The sequence below is a fragment of the Leptopilina heterotoma genome, unplaced genomic scaffold (genome assembly GCF_015476425.1).
Source record: "Leptopilina heterotoma isolate Lh14 unplaced genomic scaffold, ASM1547642v1 Lhet_38, whole genome shotgun sequence".
NCBI classification, from domain to species: domain Eukaryota; kingdom Metazoa; phylum Arthropoda; class Insecta; order Hymenoptera; family Figitidae; genus Leptopilina; species Leptopilina heterotoma.
In genome coordinates this window covers 342,828-364,777 of record NW_025111054.1, presented here as the reverse complement: position 1 = coordinate 364,777, position 21,950 = coordinate 342,828, and the positions used below count along the sequence as shown (strand labels likewise).

The following is a 21,950-nucleotide window of genomic DNA, read 5'->3' as shown; positions in this document are numbered from 1 at the left end:
AGTAATAAAATTCTTCTTAGGGATTCAATTATTTTCACAAATAATAAAACTCATTGCTGAATTTCAATTATTTTTAATACAATTTGAATCGAATTTCTCGAAAAATGTAATTATTCTTAAAAATTTTATTGAAATTCGTTGATAGAATTCTATTATTTGAAAATTTGTTGATAACGATTCTTTATTGGAATTGAATTTTAAGAAACATTAAATTATTCAACAAATTACTTATTTTTGTATTTAAATAATTGAATTGTCGTAGAATTTTCTAATTGTAATTGATTCAAATATGAATTTCAGTTAAAAAAAAGGTTTGAATTAAAAATTTTGTTAAATATAAATGTAGTTTTAAAAACCTGGAAAAATTCCGTTTTTTAACCTGGAAATCCTGAAAAAGTCAGGGAATTTGAAAAGAGCAAAAGCCTCGTAACCCTGAAGTACCAATGGCAATGAAAATTAAGCTAGTTAATAATAATTGAATTAAAGAAGAATTTTTGTAAAAATTTCTAGAAAATAATTAAATTGAAATCTTGAAAATAGTTTTTGAGAGTGTTTCTTTATGATCGGGAAATATAATTCATGACCAGAAATTTTTTTTTCATGAAAAAATCATTCACTCTGAACACGTCGATTTGTGAAGTCCTTAAAGTATATAAAATTTATGTTTATCTCTATTTCTTTAAAAAAAAAGTTTTTTCAAATTTTTTTATCAACTCTTGAAAATCAGGGAAATGTCAGGGAAATGTTAAAAGTACTAAAAAAAAATATCAAATTACTAGAATTCCTAAAACAAAATGTGGATTTTTGTATCTGAATGTTATTTTTATAAAACTCAGAAAACTTTTTCGTAAATTTTTTTTCACCTTAATAACTTTTTAATCTCAATGAATTCGATAAATTAAAAAATATTATCAGTCATATTGAATCCGCTAATTTGAATTTTTAAAAACTGAATTCTCTTTTTTTTTTTGTTAATCAGACGGAGATCCAAACGACATAAGAGCAAACATGAGAAAATTACTTGAGAAAGGATACAAGACAGAAGAGATTTCAGCGGATTGGAAAAATTTCATTGATGTTGATAATAATTTAAAGAAGGCTACTCAGGATTTAAAAGTTGTTGACGATGGACAGCCTTTTCCGAGTTGGTACAATACTTCGTTAATTAAACTCTTATTGCAAATTGCCGAAATACAAAAACCTTTTCTACATCATCTTTTGAATAGATTGAACGAAGTTGTCTTGGAAGCGTAAGTATTTTCATTAAATTAATTTCAGATAATTATTTCCCACTACTCCAATTGGTTTTGCGTTGTGGAAAATGTGATTTAATTATCGAAATTAGTGTTTAAATTTATATTTATATTTTATTAAAAATGCGAAAATAATTAGAAACCATTGAATGAATTTTTTATTTAGTTGAGTCAATTTTGATGAATATTTGAATGTTTTTTTTTTGTTTTTAATTCGTTAATTTTTTTGATAGAAATGACGCGGAAAGTGTTCCTTGGGCTTTCACAATATTACAGCAAATACGATTCTTGGAATTTATTGTGAATCCAGAGTCACTGACTGAACAAATTGAAATACTTATTGAACATACACCAATGTGGTTTCAAAAGGAATTAATTGTATTTCTACCAGATATTGTAATTGATACGCAGCATCATGCAATCTCTGAGATACTTTTAAAATTAATGGAAACTTATCCGGAATTGATAAACGTTATTCTAGATACTCTCTCAACTTTTTCTTTCGGCAAAATGCAATTCGAAGAATTAAGAAGCAAACTTATTGATATGCTCGAAACAACTGATCCCTGTAATGTGCCTGCAATTTCAAGGTATGAAACTAAAATTATTAAAAGTAATCCTCATTTTTCTATAATGCAGTGCTCGAAGTCAGTATTTTTTTTTAAAAAAAGGTCCTTAAAGTCCGTAATTTGATTAAAAAAAACAAGAAAAGTTGGTAAATTTAACGATATAATTTGGAGAATTTTGAAAAGCTTCAAATTATTGCAAAAATTCAATTATTTTCTAAACTAATAAAGTTCTATGCAAAAATTCAAGTTTATTCCAAATTTTTAAAAATTCTCATCAAAATTTCAATTATCGTTATAAATAATAAAATTCTTCTCCAAAATTAAATTATTTTCAAAAATTTTAATAAAATTCTTGAAAAATTCAATTATTTCAAAAAATAACAAAATTCTTCAAAGATATTCAATTATTTTTATAAATAGTAAAATTCTTTGCAAAAATTCAATTATTTTTAATACAATTTTAATAAAATTTCATGAAAGAATTCAATTTAAAAAAAAAATTGATAATAACATTTTTCGAAAGAATGCAATTATTTTCTAAAATTTTAATAAATCCTTCGAAGCAATTCAATTATTTTTATAAGTAGTAAAAATTAAATTATTTTTCATAAATAATAAAATTCTTCTCAGGAACAAATTATTTTCAATACAATTATTAAAAATAATTAAAATTCGATTGTATTCAATAAATTAAAGAAATTTTTTGAAAGACTTCAATTATTTTCTAAAAATTTTAATAAAATCCAAGAATTAAATGTTTAATTTAAATTATTAAAAAACCCGTTTATTATACAATACTTGAAAGAAATTGTTCTTATAAAATTCAATTACTTTGGAAATTTTCAATTAAAATTAGGTAGGTATTATAAAATTTTCGAAAAAAATAAATTATTTAAAATGATTTTTATAAAATTTTTCGCTAGAATTCAATTATTTAAAAAAGAAATTAATAAAGTTTTTCGTAAGAATTCAATTATTTTTTAAAATTTTAATAAAATTCGTTGCGAGAATTCAATTTTTCAATTCAATTTTTAAAAGTTTTAGTAAAATTATTCATATCAATATTCAATTATTTTTAAAAAACTTTGATAAAATTCTCGTCAAAATTTCAATTATTTTCAAAAAGTTCGCTCAATTCAATTATTTTCAATATCTTTTATTATTTTAATAAAAATTTCCAAAAGAATTCAATTATTTTACAATTTTAATAAAATTCTGCGCAAACATTTAAACTTATTTCCATAAAATAATAAAAATTTCACAGAAATTCAATTATTTACCAATTTTTTATCTTAATTGCATTATTGTCATAAATAATAAAACTTTTTTACAAAGATTCAATTATTTTCAAAAAATAAAGTTTTCTACAAGAATTCAATTATTTTATTTATTTTATATTCAATTATTTTCATAATATTTATTATATTTCAAAAAAAAAAAAATTATTTAAAAGAATGTTTGTGAAATTCTCATGAAGAATACAATTATTTTTAAAAATAACAAAATTTTTCACAATAATTCAATTATTTTCATAAATAATAAAATTATTCTCACAGGAATTTAATTATTTTGGAAAATTTTAATTAAAATTCTTAACAAACTATTCAATTATTTTTAATACAATTTTACAGGAATTACACAAAAAATGTAATTATTCCTAAAAATTTAATTTCAATTCTTCGAAAAAATCAATTATTTTAAAAAAAATGTTTTTTGTAAAATTCTTTGGATAATTAAAATAATTTAAATTTCTTTGTATTTTTAATACCTACAATTTAAATTAAATTTTTTTGAAATAATTCAATTATTCTTTTAGATTTCAATAAAATAAAAATAAAAAAATAAATAATTTAATAAAATAAATTCTTCCTTAGAATTCAATTATTTACATAAATAATTCTTCGAAAGAATGTCGATAAATAACATAATTATTCCCGAAAATTCAATTATTTTGAAGCATTTTAATAAAAATCTTTGCAAAATTAAATTATTTTCATAAATAACAATGTTCATCACAAGAATGCAATTATTTTTAAAAGTAATAAATTTCTTCTTGGAAATTCAATTATTTTTAAAAAATCTAATAAAATCGTTCGCAAGAATTAAATTATTGCATCAAAAATTTGAATTGAATTCTTTGTAAAATTTAATTACTTATAAAAACTTTTCGCTGTTCAATGATTTTCAATATCAACTATTTTCATAAAATTTTCAAATAGAATTCGATTATTTAAAAAAATTTTTGTAAAAATTGAATTCTTTTCACATGAATAATAAAAATTTCTAAGGAATTCAATTTTTTAAATTAGAATTTGCATAAAAATAAGTCGAAAGAAATGAATTATTTAAAATTTTTTATAAAATTCTTCGCAAGAATTAAATTATTTTTATAGGGGAGAGGGCCCTAAGGTGGTCACCCATCTTTTGAACGACTGTAGATTTCAAATGGAATTATATATAAAGGTCAATAATACGGCATTTGAAACTTTATCTTATTACCTAACTTCCTATCATAAAGTTTTTTTCATTTCATTAATAAAAAAAAGTTATGGCACTTTTTAAAAAAAGTTGAAAATTCGACTTTTAAAAAAAGTGGCCCCAAGGTGGTCACCATACAAAAATTCACTAAAAAAGTTTTTAAAAAATGTAAAAAACGTATTACTAAGTTGTTTATTTAATATTAATTGTTTTTCAGGATCACAGAAACATATTACATATTTTTTTTGCACTTTGTCCTTTCGTCAAAAATGATACTTTTTGTGTATGTATTAGATAGGTAAAATTTTGAAAATAATTCTATTTCATTATTATTCATCATAAAACTTAAAAATTGATAATATTCACATTCACAGTGATAAATGTTGATAAATATGGCGTATAAACACATTTTCATAAAAAATCAAAAGTGACCACCTTATGGCCAAAAAAGTGACCACCTTGGGGCCCTCTCACCTAAATATTTAAATTCTTTGATTTATAATAAAATTCTTGGCAGTAATTCAATTTATAATCAGGATAAGAATGAAATAAATATTTTTGATGAAAATTAGGAAAAAGTGAGAAAAATAAAAAATATGGAATGGAATTTTTTTTTCTGTTTTGTCAAGTGTCTAAAATAAGTTTTTTTGGTCGTCAAGTTTAATTTTTCGATAGCTACTTTTTTATTACTTTTTTTAGTTTGAAAGCTACATTTTTGCTATTTTTTAAAAATTAATTATCGAGTGCGAAGTCTGAATTTGAAATGATGAAAATAATTTTAAAGAAGTTACAGTAACAATATTATTGTAATATAAAATTAAATAAATAAATTAAGTTACAAAAATATATAAATTGGCAGCGGTTTTATTTATTTATTTATTTATTGTTTTAGATTTATTTTGCGCAATTGTAACGAGGAAAGACCGGCGGAAGAATTCTTTAGAACATTGCGTCTAGTTCATTTGGAGCCATTGCCGAATACAAAACTCGAGGAATGTTATGCGAATCAAATAGCGGTAGTTCAAATAATTTCGCAAGCTATGAAGGCATTTAAGAAGGTCGTCAATGCGACTGCAAATGTTCTCAAGACAATTGTTAAGGCAAATTCAATGGATATTATTTATTTGCTCTCCTTCTTTGCATCTCGTGATTCAAATCACAAAATTGCTGACGCATATCTCAAACGGAATATTCGAAATGGAAATTTTAGATTGAGTTTGTTTCAAACATTCTACAGAGAATATATCGAGGTGAGCGATCAATCAAATTTATTTAATCTCTTATAATTTTTTGTCTTGCCCAAGTATTCGATTTATTGTAATTACAATGCAAATTACAAAATTTCTTATTTTCAAAATCTAATTATAGGCTGCACGTGAATTACAATCAAGTGCTTTGGAATCAGCGAGTAATCTTGTAAAATCCAACGATCAACTCTACACAGAACTTGGTATTGAATGGTTCGTTTTGATTTTCATGAGTCAAAATGAAATCTACAAACAAAGACAAGTATTGGATAAAATTTTACAACTCGTTGGCTATGATAATTCCACGGCAAATAAGGCCTTTACAATTCTCAGTAAAATGATTGCCGATGATGATAGAAGAAAACAACTTCACTCTCATTGTAATACATTAAAAATTCTATTGGAAAAAGTTGATAATTTAGATTTAGAGAGTGTCGCAATTTTAAATGACGTCCTTCATGGTCTCTGCATTCAATCGAGTTCCATTTCTGAAACGTTGTACGATGATATGACAATTTTGATGTCGAAGCAAATTGCAAGTTCGAAACCAATGTAAGTTTTTTATTTACTGAAAGATTCTCTCTCAAGAGACAATTGTTCATTTTTTCTAATGATTTTCTCTTTTTAGAACAAAATGCAAAGGTGTCTTAAGTGCTTGCATGGCGATCAAGCATTTAGCGAGTAAAGAAGAAAAATACAAGGATGCATTAGATCTTTTTGGTAAGTTCTCGTTTTTTGGTGAAAGTTAAGAAATTTTATCAAAAGTATACAGGGTTGCCACGCCACCTGGAAACCTGGAAAAGTCAGGGAATTTTGATCGAAATCCTGGAAAATTGTTGTTTTCTAAAGTTTATTCTTGAAATCAAATTTCACTTAAATATTTCAAAATTAATTCAATTTTAAAAGAATTGCGTTTACAATTTTCATAAGTAGATCAACTTTAAAAGAATTTGATTTAAAATTTTATAAAATTTCCATTTTAAATGAATTTAAAAATATTAAAAAACTTAGATTTAAAAAAATAATTGCAGAAATTCAATTATTTCCAAAAGTAGTAAAATGCTTCTAGAAATTCAATTATTTACAAATTATTTTCATATATTATTCAATTATTTTCATGAATAACATTTTTCACAGGGATTCAATTATCTTCATGAATAAAAACATTTTTTACAGGGATTCAATTATTTTCATAAATAATAACATTTTTTACAGGGATTCAATAATTTTCATAAATAATAAAACTCGATGCTGAATTTCAATTATCTCGAAAAATGTAATTATTCGTAAAAATTTTATTAAAATTCATCAAAGAAATTCAATTATTTTAAAAAGTCTTCCTATAATTTATTTATTAGAATTTAGGTATTATTGTCAATATATTTTTAATTAAATTTCTTGAAAGAATTCAATTATTTTCAAAAATTTTAATGAAATTCTTTTTCAAAATTCAATTTATTTTCAAAATAATTTTAATAAAATTCTTCGTAGAAATTTCATTAATTGTTATATAATTTATCAAAATTCAATTATTTTCAATATCTACTATATCAATAAAATTTCACAAAAGAATTCAGTTATTTAAAAAGAAATTTTAATAAAATTCGTCTGAAGAATTCAATTATTTTCAAAAGTAATAAAATTCTTCGCAAAAATTTAATTATGGTCACAAAAGTTTGAAAAAATTATCGTCAAAATTTCAATTATCTTTATAAATATTAAAATTTTTCTCCAACATTCAATTATTTTCAAAAATTTTAATAAAATTTTTCTCTAAAATTCAATTATTTTCAAAAATTCTTCTCCATTCAATGATTTTCAATATCTACTATTTGAAAAAAAAATTTCCAAAAGAAATGAATTATTTTAAAATTTTTTTTGAACAAATTCTAAGCAAACCTTTTATTATTTTTGTAAATAACAAATATTTTACAGCAATTGAATTATTTACAAATTTTTTATAAATTTCTTTGCAATAATTCCATTATTTTCAAAAATATTCAATTTATTTTCACAGAGATTCAATTTTTTTTATAAATATTAAAGAACTTTTTTAAAAATTATTATAAAAATAATAAATTTATAGAAGATGTTTAGTTAAAAACACGAAAAAAAAATTCAATTTTGTAAAAGTTAGAAATTATTGCAAAAATTCAATTATTTTCAAGAGTTTTAATAAAATTCTATTTAAGAATTTAATTATTTTCAGAAATAATTGAATTGTCAATTTACTGAAATTCTTTGAATTTTCGTAAAGTATTTATCAAAAAATTTGAAAATAATTGAATTCATTTCGAGAATTTTATCAACATTTTTTCAAATAATTAAATTTTTTTCGAGAAATTGTAATTGAAATTGTATTGAAAATAATTTAATTCTTAGCAAGATTTTTATTAAAATTCTTTAAAATAATTGAATTGTTTTAAGGAATAAGAAAGAAATACGAAGAAATTCAGACAAAAATTCGTTTAATGTTACTCCAACGTTTCGAAATCCACAGATTTCGTGTTTTAAAGAATTTATTTCAATTTTCTTGGAAATAAAGGAGTTTTTTTTTAATAATAATTTTTACTGAAAATTTTGAAAATAATTGAATTTTAAGAAGAATTTCTTTAAAGTTTTTAAAATAATCATGTTTATTATTAATTGTAATTAACGATTTTCCTATTAAATTATTTTTAAATTATTCATAGAAAATTAAATTCTTTTTAAACAATTTTATTAGTGTTTCTGTAAATAATTACATTTTTTTTAGAAGAATTTCATTAAATATCTGAAAATAATTGAATTTTTTAGAAAAATTTTAATATTTACAAAAATAATTGAATTCTTGCCAAGAATTTTACAATAATTTATAAAAATAATTCAATTGTTTCGAACAATTTTTCATTAGAATTGTTGAAAATAATTTAATTTTTATTAAAACTTTTGAAAGTAATTGAACTTAAATAACATTTTTAAAAATAATTGTATTCTTTCGAGAAATTTTATTAAAATCATATTGAAAATAATTGAATTCCTCCGAAATATTTTATTATTTATTAAAATAATTGAAGGAGGATTTTACAATTCACAAGAGTAATTAAATTCCTTCGAAGGATGTTATCTGAATTTTTGAAGAAATTTTATTAAAAGTTTTGAAAATAATAATTTTTTTAAAAAAAATTTTATAAAAGTTGTTGAAAATAATTGAATTTCTCTAGAGAATTTTATTATTTATATGTGACAATAATGAAATTCTTGCGAAAAACTTTATTAAAATTGTTGAATAATAATAATAATTGAAGAATATTTAATATTATGTTCTTAATAAGTGAATTCTTTAATAATTTAATAACTACTTAATTATTATTATTATTCTATTGGAAAAATTTTATAAAAATTCGTTGATAGAATTGAATTATTTGAAAATTTGTTGATAACGATTCTTTATGGGAATTAAATTTTAAGAAACATTCAATTATTTTAATAAATTACTTATTTTTGTATTTAAATAATTGAATTGTCGTAGAATTTTCTAATTATAATTGATTCAAATATGAATTTTAGTTAAAATTGTTGATAATTGAATTTCGATCTTTGAATGTTTGGATTTTTCATACTTTTCACTAAAAGTTGTGTAGATTTAATTTTTTTGAAAAAGTTCATTTGAATTTTTTTAAAATTATTTGAAGTTTTTATTTTCTAATATTTGATTGAAGAATTTCCGAATAATCGATGAAATTTCGTAAAATTGAATTGTAAACAAAAGGATTTGAAAATGTTGAAAGAAATGTTTTAAAAATTATTAATAATAATTAATAATAATTAATTTAAAGAAGAATATTAGTTAAAAATTTTGGAAAACAATAATTGAATTAAAATGATAAAAGTAATTTTGAATAAGTTACAGTAACAATATTCTCATAATATAAAATTATGATTTTATCACTCGGTCATCTTGAATTATTATAAAACATGAAGATATTGATCACATGGAGTTATCGATATTTGCATGTTTTATAACAATTTTTTATAAGATGTTAATAATTGTAATAATTATAATTATTTAATTAATAATTTTACTATTAAAGTTTTATTAAAATTATTGATAAAAAATTAAACTCTTTTAAACAATTTTATTAAAGTTTTTGTGAATAATTAAATTCTTTTGAAGAATTTCTTTAAGTTTTTTTGAAAATACATAATGTAGTTTTTTTTTGATAATTTTACTTGAAAATTTTTAAAATAATTTAATTAAACAAAGAAGTTTCATCAACTTTTTAAAATAATCATGTCTGTCAATAATTATAATAATTAAAAAATTTGATTTTTGAAGTTTATTAAAATTCTGTTAAAAAAAATTGAATTCCTAGGAAGAATTTTATTATTTATAAAAAATAATTTAATTTTTGCAAAAAATTTTACTATATTTATGAAAATAATTGAATTCTTGCGAAGAATCTTAAATAAAAATTTTTGAAATTAATAAACAAGAATAATTAATTAGTAAATTAGTTAATAGTTGAATTTTTTTTTTAATTTGAATTGGAAATTATTCAAAAATTCATATTTGAAAATAAAAAATTTTGCAATTTGCATAATAAAAATAATTAAATGATTATTTTGTTAGTAAAATATTTATTATTTTAATTTTAATAGAAAAAGTGAAATTGGGGGTGAACTTATGCTTGAGATCACAAGCTTTGTTCTACGATCGGATGAGTATGATCGTGGCAGAGACTGAAAATATTGACCACCGTTTTCTCCAACATATCTGGGAACGTTTTGAAGAAGCTTTTGTCCAATATATTGATTTTCATCCGTCACAGAAGTTTGTAATTTTTAAATCCTAACAAAGAAATGAGGCATTCTAATTTAAAACATTCCACCAATAAAAGACGATCGTTTTTTCAGTTTCTTTCATTTTTAATGAATCACTTTTTAAGTGAATTTTATAGTATAAAAATCAAATTTATTAGTAATATTTTATACACTAATTCGAAAGAAAGTTAAATAAACTTTACATAATTATCTTTTTATTTTTCAAAATTTCTTTTAATTTCGTAGAGAAATTCGTGTTTGAAATGTAAAACTCTTAATTGTCTGTTGCGAATGCGATCGTCTTTTATAGGTGGAATGGTTTGAAATAGAATGCCCTAAAATATAAATTACTTTTAAAAATATTTTTAAAAAAATTTTTTTCTTAATGTTGACAGAAATGACATGAAAGTGGAATATGGATTAAATCCTCTAATTGAAAATGAGAGAGAAATTATACTTTACTTTGGTGAGGGGAAATTTGGTGGTATCGTGCCAATTTTGTTTCGATTGTTAAGAATGTGTAATGCAAGACTCTCTCAGAATATCGATAATCTTGAAGATATTAATGCACTTTTGGGTGCTCCGATACTGGTACCGATAAATCTCAAAGAGCCTGAAGCAAGAAATTTGGATTATATGCTGTACTGTATTAATTGGTGAGTAGATTTAATTCTCTAATTTAATTGAAAAAGAAAGAAAAGTTCGTAAATTGTACAAGAATAATTTGGAGAATTTTCGAGAAGGTATAAATGATTACAGAAATTCAATTATTTTCAAAAGTAATAAAATTCTTCGCAAATATTCAATTATGTTAAAAATTTTTTTTAAATTCTCTTCAAAATTTCAATTATTTTTAAAAATAATAAAATTCTTCTTCAAAATTCGATTATTTTCAAAAATTTAAACCATAAATTCTTTACAAAATTTCAATTATTATCAGAAATTTTCCTCAATTCAATGATTTTCAATATTTACTAATTTAATAAAATTTTTGAACAGAATTCAATTATTTAAAAAAAAAATTGTAATAAAATTCTACGCAAAAATTATTTTCATAAATAATAGAATTTTCACAGGAATATAATTATTTCAAAACACAATTTTCATAAGATTTTTCGGCAAAAATTAATTATTTAAAATGATTTTTATAAAATTCTTCGCTGGAATTCAATTATTTAAAAAAAAATTAATAAACTTCTTTTGTAAGAATTCAATTATTTTTGAAAATTTTTTGAAAATTAATAAATAATAACGTGTTTTGAAAGAATTCAATTATTTGTATAATTAGTTAAAATTTCTCCGAGGAATTCAATTATTTTCATAAATAATAAAATGTTTCGGAGGAATTCAATTATTTTTAGTACAATTGTAATAAAATTTTTGGAAAGAATACAACTATTTTTAAAAATATTATTTAAATTCAATTATTTTTAAACGTTTTATCAACATTTTTCAATTGAACACAATTTTTTTTAATTTTTAATAAAATTTAATAAAATTCTTCATTAAATTATTTATTTTTGTATTTAAATTTTTAAATTCTTATAAGATTTTCTAATAAAAATTAAGTAAAGTCCATATTTTTAAATTAAGTGAAAATAAACGTTGTATTCCGGTAATTTGTTCGCAGTTTGAAATTAGTTGTTTGCTTTTTTGTTTCTTAACTTTTTTATAATTTTTCTTTTCAAATATTTTTAATTTTAAAATTAATGTGCCTATTAAAAATAATTGAATTCTGACAAAGAATCTTAACAACAAATTAGAAGAAAATAATTGAATTCCTTCGAAAAATTTTTTTTAGTTATAAAAATAATTGAATTCTTTCGAAAAATTTTTTTTAGTTATAAAAATAATTGAATTCCTTCGAAAAAATTTTTTTAGTTCTAAAAATAATTGAATTATTGCAAAGAATTTTATTAAAATTTTTAAAAATCATAATTAAATACTTTTGAAGAATTAAAAAAAATTTTTTTAAATAATGTAGATTCTTTAACAATTTTAATTGAAAATTTTGAAAGCAATTGAATTTTAATATTTTATGAAGGAGAATTTTATTATTTACAAAAATAATTTAATTCTTGCGAAGAATTTTACTATATTTATAAAAATAATTGAATTCCGATGAATTTATATTGAAATTTTAGGAAATAAATGAAACTAATATAAATATTTAAAAATAATTAAATTCATTCGTGTAATTTTCATTACATTGGATTAAAAATAATTTAATACCTGCAAAGAATTTTAGTATTTAATAAAATTAGTTGAATTGTTTCGTAGAATTTATGAAAATTTTAGAAAAAATAATTGAATTTTATGAAAATATTTAAATTCTTCCGAGGAATTCAATTAAAATTGTTTTAAAAATAATTCAATTCCTGCAAAAAATTTTACTATTTATGAAAATAATTGAATATTATTTCGAAGGATTTATTAAAGATTTTAGAAAATAATTGAATTCTTTTGAAACATTTTATGACGAATTAAGAAAAAAATTAAATTCTTTCGTGAAATTTTATTGAAAATAATTGAATTATTTAGAAGGATTTATTAAAATTTTAGAAAACATTTAAATTCTTTTATCAAATTTTATTAAAATTTTGTTAGAAATAATTGAATTTTTGAAAAAATTTTTACTATATTTACAAAAATAATTTTTCTAATAAAACTCATCTTCTTTTAACTTTCCTCTTGTTTTCAGGTTTAGAGAAGTAATAAGTGGTTTCGTAAAAGACTCGGATTCCCGAATGCAGAGAAGAGTACTGAAGCGACTTGACGATTTGATGAAATTGCAGGGCGATTTTCAAATGGCACTGTCAATGATCGACTTCCATTATGAACCACCTCAGGCATATTTTCATTATTTTCCCGTTAAGCCGTTTGTTAAAATTGAGAAGAAAACATCGAAAAAAGGAAAGAAGGGAGCCGCTGATAAATCACATATGCTCACGAATCCTGACTGGGAAACTTTTGATTTAGGCTCACTTCTAGTATCGAAAAACCCTACCTACTTCCGCAAATTGGACATAAAGGTTTAATTTTAATTTAAATTAATTAATTTAATTAAATTTAATTTTTCAAATTTTAATTTATATCTTTTTGAAAAAAAAATCCATCAGATAAATGTATCAAAAGACATTTTTTTAAGAGTTTTTTTCCATTAATTTTATTATAATAAAGAAAAAATTATTTTTAAAGTAAATTAGAATATTTTTGGGGATCAGAGAGGAAGGTAAAGTTCTGTCTGGAAATTAGGGAAAAATAAAATCAAATTTTTTTGTGAGAAACTTGATTATATGTTGAATATTAAAATTTTTTTTTCCTAAAATTTTAGGTGGTACATCTTTTGAATCTAAAAATGGGAATGGCCTTAACCCAAACGTCAAATGAAGCTGTGTCAATTGCTCAGGTTTGCTTTGTTGTGAAAGAATTTTTGGGAATGCTCGAGAATAACGACTCGGAATTATTAATACGTGATTTAATTAATTTATTGCCTGAAATTTGCAATAAATTACAAGATATTGCGAATGAAGTTAAGGAAAATGAAATTGATGATTGTCAAATGAGAGAAGCTCTCGTTCTTCTCTTACAATTGGTAAATCAAATCTTCAGCTGGAAGGAATTGTATAATAGTGCAAAGTATGAAGGTCTTCTTAAAGGTAAATTTGTTTTTAAATTATATAAAGGAAATGAACTAAACTAGAATTTCCACAGGTCAGGGAAATCAGGGAAATGTCTGGGAATTTTATAAAAGTACTGGAAAAAATTGAATTTTTGAGAACTTATAAATGATTGCAGAAATTCAATTATTTTCAAAAGTAGGTAATAAAATTCTTCGCAGTTCTTCTCGTTAAAATTTCAATTATATTTAAAAATAATAATTTTAACTCTTCTCCAAAATTCAATTATTTTTGAAAAATTTTAATAAAATTCTTGGGAAAATTTAAATTATTTTCAAAAATTTTTCTCAGTTCAAAGATTTTTCATATCTAGGTACAAAATAAAAATAAATATTTTATTTTAATAAAATTTTTCAAAAGAATTCAATTGTTTAAAAAAATTGTTGATAAAATTCTAAGCAAACATTAAATTATTTTATAAAAGTAGTAAAAATTTCACAGGAATTCAATTATTTACAATTTTTTTTTATAAATTTCTTCGCAATAATTCAATTATTTGCATAAATGATATAAAATTTTTCACAGAGATTCAATTATTTTCATGAATAATAAAACTCATCATAGAATATCAATTAGTTTTAATACAATTTTAATCGAATTTCTCGAAAAGTTTAATTATTATTGAAAATTTTATTAAAACTCATTGAAAAAAATCAATTATTTAGAAATTTGATGATAAAATTCTTTATAAGAATTCAATTTTGAGAAACTTTCATTCATTCAATGAATTATTTTTCATTTCTTCTTTTCAATTCAATTCAATTATTAAAATACTTGAATTCTCATGGAATATTTTAATAAAAAGTGGATTTTAAAAATGAATTTCAGTTAAAATTTTAGATAATAATTGAATATAAAAAACATTATAGCTTGAATTTTTAAAAATAATTGAATTTTGAAACGGTTTCAAATCCAAATCTTTGAAAATCTGGATTTTTCATATTTTTAACTGACAATTCTGAATAAAATTAATTTTTTTAAAATGGTTTAATTGAATTTTGTTTTTTGAAATTATTTCAAGTTTTTATTTTCTAAATAGTTAATTAAAGAATTTCCGAATAATCAAAATTTCATTAAATTGAATGGATTTGAAAATTCGCGAGGAATTATTGAAAAAATTTTAAAAAATAATTGATAATTGAATTCTTTCGAAGAATAGTATTAAAATTTTTGAAAATAATTACATTTTTCGAAGAACTTACTTAAAATTGTATTAAAATAATTGAAAACCGGTCAAGAATTTTATTATTTAGGAGAATAATTCAATTCTTTCAACGAACTTTTATTACATTTTCTTTAAATAATTTAAATCCTATAAAGAATTCTTGCAACGAATTTTATTAAATTTTTTTAAATAATTGAAATTCTGTAAAGAATTTTATTGTTTATGAAAATAATTCAATTCTTGCAGCGAACTTTAATTACATTTTTTTTAAATAATTGAAATCCTGTAATGAATTTTACTATTTATGAAAATAATTCAATTCTTGCAACGAATTTTATTAAATTTTTTTTTAAATAATTGAAATCCTATAAAGAATCTTATTATTTATGAAAATAATTAAATTCTTTCAACTAATTTTATTACATTTTTTTTAAATAATTGAAATCCTGGGAAGAATTTTACTATTTATGAAAATGATTCAATTCTTGCAACGAATTTTATTAAATTTCTTTTTAAAGAATTAAAATCCTATAAAGAATTTTATTATTTATGAAAATAATTGAATTCTTTTGAGGAATTTCATTAAAATAGTAAATTTTTAAAATATTTAAATTTTAACGAAAAATTTCATTATTTGTGAAATGTAATTAAATTCTTGCAAAAAATGTTTGAAAATAATTACATTTTTTTATATTTAAACAATTGAATTTTCGTAGAATTTTCAAATAAAAATTGATTTAAAAATGAATTTTAGTTCAAATTTTAGATACTAATTGAACATTAAAAACATTATAGCAGGAATTTTCAAAAATAATTGAATTTTGAAAAGGTTTTAAATTAAATTCTTCGAAAATATGAATATTTCATAACTTTAACTGACAATTCTTTAGGATTTTTTTTTTTTTTTGAAAAAGTTATAATTGGATTTTTTTTTAATTTATTCCATTTTTTTATTTTCTAAACATTAAATTGAAGAATTTCTGAATAATTGAAATCTTGTAAAATTGACAATGAACTTTTGCAAAAAGTATTAAAAATAATTGATAATTGAATTCTTTCGAAGAATTTTAATAATATTTTTGAAAATAATTAGATTTTTCGAAGAATTTACTGAAAATTGTATTAAAAATAATTGAAATACTGTGAAGAATTTTATTATTTAGAAGAATAATTGAAAATCTTGCAACGAATGTTTATTAACATTTTTTTTAAATAATTGAATTCTTTTGAGAAATTTCATTAAAATAGTAGATTTTGAAAAATTTTGAATTTCATCGATGAATTTCATTATTTTGTAAAATGAATTCTTGCAAAATATTTTTTGATAATAATTAAATACTTTTTTCGAGCAATTCATTATAAATTGTATTAAAAATAATTGAAATCCTATGAAAAATTTTATTATTTATGAAAATAATTGAATTCTTACAACGAATTTTATTACATATTTTTTTAAATAATTGAATTCATGTGAAAAATTTTAAAGTAAAAATAATTTAATTCTTCGGAAGGATTTTATTAAAATTTTTGTAAATAATGTATTTTTTTTAAAACTTTATAGGAATTTAAATTATTATAAGTTGTTGAATTTCATAAAGGTTTGCATTTGAAATTTTTTGATAATCTTAATTCCTATGGGATAATAATAATAATGATTAAATATTTATTTTAAAAAGAATTTATTGATAATAAGAAAGAAAAATGAAGACCAGACAAAGATTGCTGTTTTTTTTTTTTTTGACGTTTTTGAATAATTTTACAATTAAAGTAATTCGTAAATATAAATTTAATAGAACTGTTTTTTGAGTATCTAATAATTTTTAGAGCAAATCAGAATATTCTTTAGGGGCAGGACAAAATTGAAAATTTTGTCTGTAAATCAGGAAAAAACAAAATTAATTTCTTGTGGCAATATTCTGTAAATGGAAACCTAAAAATAAAAATTTAATTCCAGAGGGTCTTAGTACAATTGCGATGAAGACAAGAGGGATGAATCTAACTCAAGTTTCAATGAAGGATCTTGTTGCTGAAGCTTATAGATTTTTCGAGCAAATGTGCAACATTGCTGAAGGTAGATCAATTATCCTCGCTTGCAGCATTGTCAACATTTGTGGAACCATAATGAAACACGCAAAAGTTTTCGAAAATGAGAACAAGGAGGCACATGGTAATATTACATAGTCAGCAGTCAATAATTTTTTTACTCCCCACAAATTTTTCTTTTTTAATAATTGATTATTTATTTTCGATTTATAGCTACAATGGCATACGATTTTCTACGATCGAAAAATTGGTTGGACAAACAATCGGGAAGTTTGTATCGAAATGCAGTTGCAGGACTATTAAAAACTTGGATTGATAATGAACCATCGCCTTTGAATAAGGTCGCAGAACTTGTTGAGTGGGTAAGGGACGATGTTGAAGTATTGGAAAAGGCGTCCGATTGCTTGAGAAATTTATCGTCTATTAATAAAAGTAATTTTCCACTTTTATTCAAAAAAATTCTCGAAGGTCTTATCAAGGGAATTAAAAATGATTTGCGATCATTTAAAACCAATGAGCCGTAAGTTTTATGAAATTAACTGATAACTATAATTTAAAAAAAAATTATTTTAAATCGAACTTGTCCGTTTTTTTTTAAGTTAATGGATAAACGAATTGTGCACTTTCTCAATTTTGCTCTAAACTCAATGATTTTTTTTTTTTCATTTTAAAGCCGAATTTATGTAAATTACAAAATACAAAATTTATTTGCATAAAATAATAACATTCTTCTTAAGAATTCAATTATTTTTATAAATATAGTAAAATTTTTTGCAAAAATTCAATTATTTCTAAACAAAATTATAATTAAATCCTTCAAAATAATTCAATTGTTTTTCTAAATAATAAAATCTTTGCAAAAATTTAATTTTTGTTCTTAATTCGTTGTAAGAATTCAATTATTTTCATAAATAATAAAATTGTTGAGTAGGATTTCAATTATTTTTAATACAATTTAAAATAAATTGCTCGAAAAAAGTATTTTTAATTATTTTCAAAAAATATTTTGCAAGAATTCATTTTACAAATAATGAAATTCTTCGCTGAAATTCAAATTTTTTCAAAATCTACTATTTTAATAAAATTTATCAAAACAATTCAATTATTTAAAAAAAATGTTAATAAAAATTCGTTGCAAGATTTTCAATTATTTTCATAAATAATAAAATTCATCACAGTATTTCAATTATTTTTAATACAATTTTAAGTAAATTCTTCGAAAAATGTAATTATTTTCAAAAATATTATTAAAATTCTTCGAAAGAATACAATTATCAATTATTTTTAATACTTTTTGCAAAAGTTCATTGTCAATTTTACAAAATTTCAATTATTCAAAAATTTTTCAATTAAATGTTTAGAAAATAAAAAAATGAAATAAATTTAAAAAAATGAAATTATAACTTTTTCAAAAAAAAAAAAAATTCAAGCTATAATGTTTTTTTATATTCAATTATTATCTAAAATTTTAACTGAAATTCATTTTTCAATCCACTTTTTATTAAAAAATTCCATGAGAATTTATGTATTTTAATAATTGAATTAAATTGAAAAGAATAAATAAAAAATAATTTATTGAATAAATGAACGTTTCTCAAAATTGAATTCTTATAAAGAATTTTATCATCAAATTTTTAAATAATTGATTTTTTTCGATGAATTTTAATAAAATTTTCAATAATATAATTACATTATTCGAGAAATTCGATTAAAATTGTATTAAAAATAATTGATATTCTATGATGAGTTTTATTATTCATGAAAATAATTGAATCTCTGTGAAAAATTTTATTATTTATTATTAGCAAACAAGATTATTTTAAAAACTTGAAAGAAATTTGTTCATAAAATTCAATTATTTTCAAATTTTTTAATTAAAATTATTAGTGAAACTCCAGTATTTAAAAAAAAATTCAAAGAAATTCTTCAAAAAGAATTTAATTAGAATTTTCAAAAAAAATTTTTATTTTATGAATTTACAAATATTATTCTATTTAAATAATTCAATTCTCGTATAGCTGAATTCCGATAGGAATTGATTTAAAAAAATCTCGAAGCTTCGCCTACAGTTTGTTCCAAAAAAAGTGCTCATTCAAAAATTGGCAACTGCTAGCACTAGTTACGAACGATATTTTTCATAACAAGGTGCAAAAAAGTGCCCTTTTTTGCACCGCGTTATGAAAATATTTGAATTTTCATTTTAAAAAATCTATTAATTGCATTATTTTTCTTTAAAAATTCTTAAAGTTTTTGAATAATTTTATTTAAAAATTCTGAAAAAAAATTATTGAATTTTGGAAGAATTACAGTTGCAATTTTTAGAAATAATTAAATTTCAAAAAGAGTTTTTCATTTGGAATTATTTGAAATTTTAATTCCCGTGGAAAAATAAATAAGAATAAGTTTTTAAATTTTTGTGAAACAAAAAGTATTCTAGTTTTGGATAATTTAATTTAAAAATTGAAAAAAAAATTTGTTTCTTGAAAAAGTGTAATACAAATTTTTTTTAATAAATTATTGTTTTTTCGAATATAATTTTAAAAAATTGAATCAATTGAAAATTTTGTCAAATTTCATTGAAATAAATTTTATATTTCAATGAATATAAAACAAGAGTTGTACAAATAATTCTTAATTTTTTTTTTAAAGAAAAATTAGATTTTTTCAAAAATGAAGAATTTTTATTAAATTTCCAAAAAAAAAATGATTTAAATTTAAATTGCGTTAACAAGTTGAGATAGATTCGATTTAAAGTAATTTTTAGCGTGTTAAGGTAAAAAATATTCTTTCTTTCAGTTGCACGTCAAAGCTTGCAACTTGGTTAACTGCTGGTAAAACGATATCAAAAATAGTGGACATTAGCAAAACAATGAACACGAAAACAATTCATATACTTTCAGTGAGATATCTAATTATAATTGTGCGACTAGTGCTTAATCATGGAATTGTCCTTATGGAACATAATTTAAAATATCGTCCGCAGGAAGTTATAAATATTATCAACTACTTTCAAAGTAATTACTTGAGAATTTATTTTTTATTTAAATTTTATAGTTTACAGCTAGCTCTAGTTTATATTTTTTTATGTTTTTATTTTTCTGGATTTTTTATATTTGTTTAAATTTTTTAGAATCAACAAGGTACCTACACAATATTTATTGTACTGGTATTAATGAACAGGACACGACGATGACAAAATATTTCCCCAGCATTAAATCGTTGTACGATCAGCTTCTCTGTCGCATTAAGGGATTGATGGCCTTTAACAACTCCTTGGATTACTTCAAATTGGGAAATCTAACTAAAAAAGATATCCACGGTCAGGTGATACAATCACAGGTAACTATCTTTTTGGTAACGCTAAATTATCAAGTTTACTTTTTTACAGACTATTTTTTTTAGAATTTGCACTACTTTTAATTCGCTAATCATATAAAATGAAAATTATTTTCAAAAATTTAATAATATTTTTAGAAACAATTCCAAAAAATTTAATAAAATTATACTTTGAAAGTATTTAATTATTTAAAAAATTTTAAGAAAATTTTTCACAAGAATTAAATTATTTTCATAAATAATACAATTTTCCCAGGAATTCAATTATTTAAAATCAAATTTTCAAGGGAATTTTTCAAAAGAAATTGTAATTTTTATAATTAAAATAAAATGTTATAAATAGTAAAATTCATCGCAAAGATTCAATTATTATTTTAGAAAATTTTAATTAAAAAGAAAGAAATCAGTTATTTTTTATTTTTATGAATATTATAAATAATAAAATTCATCTCACAAGAATTCTATAATTTTCAAAATTTATTTTTTTAAAAAAAAATTTATTTTTAAAAAGTGCAATGAAATTCTTATTAAGAATTCAATTATTTTCACAAATAATAAAATTTTTCAGAGGAATTCATTTTATATTTAAAAATTTTTGAATAAAATTCGATGCAATAATTTAATTAAAATTGTATTAAAAATAATTATTTTTAATACAATTTTAATTAAATTATTTGAAATGATTCAATTATTTTTAAAAATTTCAAAACTTTTTTCCACAATTTATAGAATTCTTCCCAGGAATTTAATTATTTTCAAAACAATAGTTATTAAATTCCTGGAAAGAATTCAATTATTTCAAAAGTTTTTAATTAAAAGTTCTTCAAAAAAATTTAATTTGTATTTCCAAAAATGTTAATAAAAATTCTTCCTAAGAATTCAATTATTTTCACAAATAATCCAATTTTTCACCGGATTTCTATTATTATTAATAGAATTTCAAATAAATTTCTTGAAAAATGCAATTATTCTTAAAAATTTTATTGAAATTCATTGAAAAAAATCATTTACTTTCAAAAATTATGATGAAATTCTTTACAAGGATTTAATTATAAAAAATAATTATTCATTTCTGTATTTAAATAATTTAATTCTCGTAGAATTTTCTAATATAAATTGATTTAAATGAAGTTCAGTTAAAATTTTAAATAATTTAATTGATTTAAAACTGTAATAATATTTAAATATTTATTTTAAAAAATTATTATTAATTTATTAATTTCCTAAAAAGTTATTAAAGTTTTGAATAATTTTATTTAAAAATTCAGGAAAGAATAATTAAATTTTGAAATAATTATACAGTTGTAATTTTTACGAATAGTTGAATTTCAAAAATAATAATCAATAATAATTTTTTTTAATTTTAATAACTTTTT

At 20.3% G+C, this 21,950-nt stretch overlaps 1 protein-coding gene across 1 annotated transcript in view; it reads left to right on the top strand.

Moving 5' to 3' along the window:
• The window catches only part of LOC122505847 (Fanconi anemia group D2 protein homolog), a 34,603-nt gene that overhangs the window by 10,855 nt on the left and 1,798 nt on the right, over window positions 1–21,950 (top strand). The window contains exons 4-16 of the mRNA XM_043617702.1: window positions 980–1,250; window positions 1,487–1,843; window positions 5,193–5,550; window positions 5,669–6,099; window positions 6,176–6,267; window positions 10,189–10,360; window positions 10,746–11,006; window positions 13,052–13,382; window positions 13,685–14,009; window positions 17,150–17,362; window positions 17,452–17,758; window positions 20,035–20,252; window positions 20,369–20,577. Of these exons, the coding sequence (XP_043473637.1) occupies window positions 980–1,250; window positions 1,487–1,843; window positions 5,193–5,550; window positions 5,669–6,099; window positions 6,176–6,267; window positions 10,189–10,360; window positions 10,746–11,006; window positions 13,052–13,382; window positions 13,685–14,009; window positions 17,150–17,362; window positions 17,452–17,758; window positions 20,035–20,252; window positions 20,369–20,577 (3,545 nt within the window). The remainder of the gene's footprint in view (window positions 1–979; window positions 1,251–1,486; window positions 1,844–5,192; window positions 5,551–5,668; window positions 6,100–6,175; window positions 6,268–10,188; window positions 10,361–10,745; window positions 11,007–13,051; window positions 13,383–13,684; window positions 14,010–17,149; window positions 17,363–17,451; window positions 17,759–20,034; window positions 20,253–20,368; window positions 20,578–21,950) is intronic.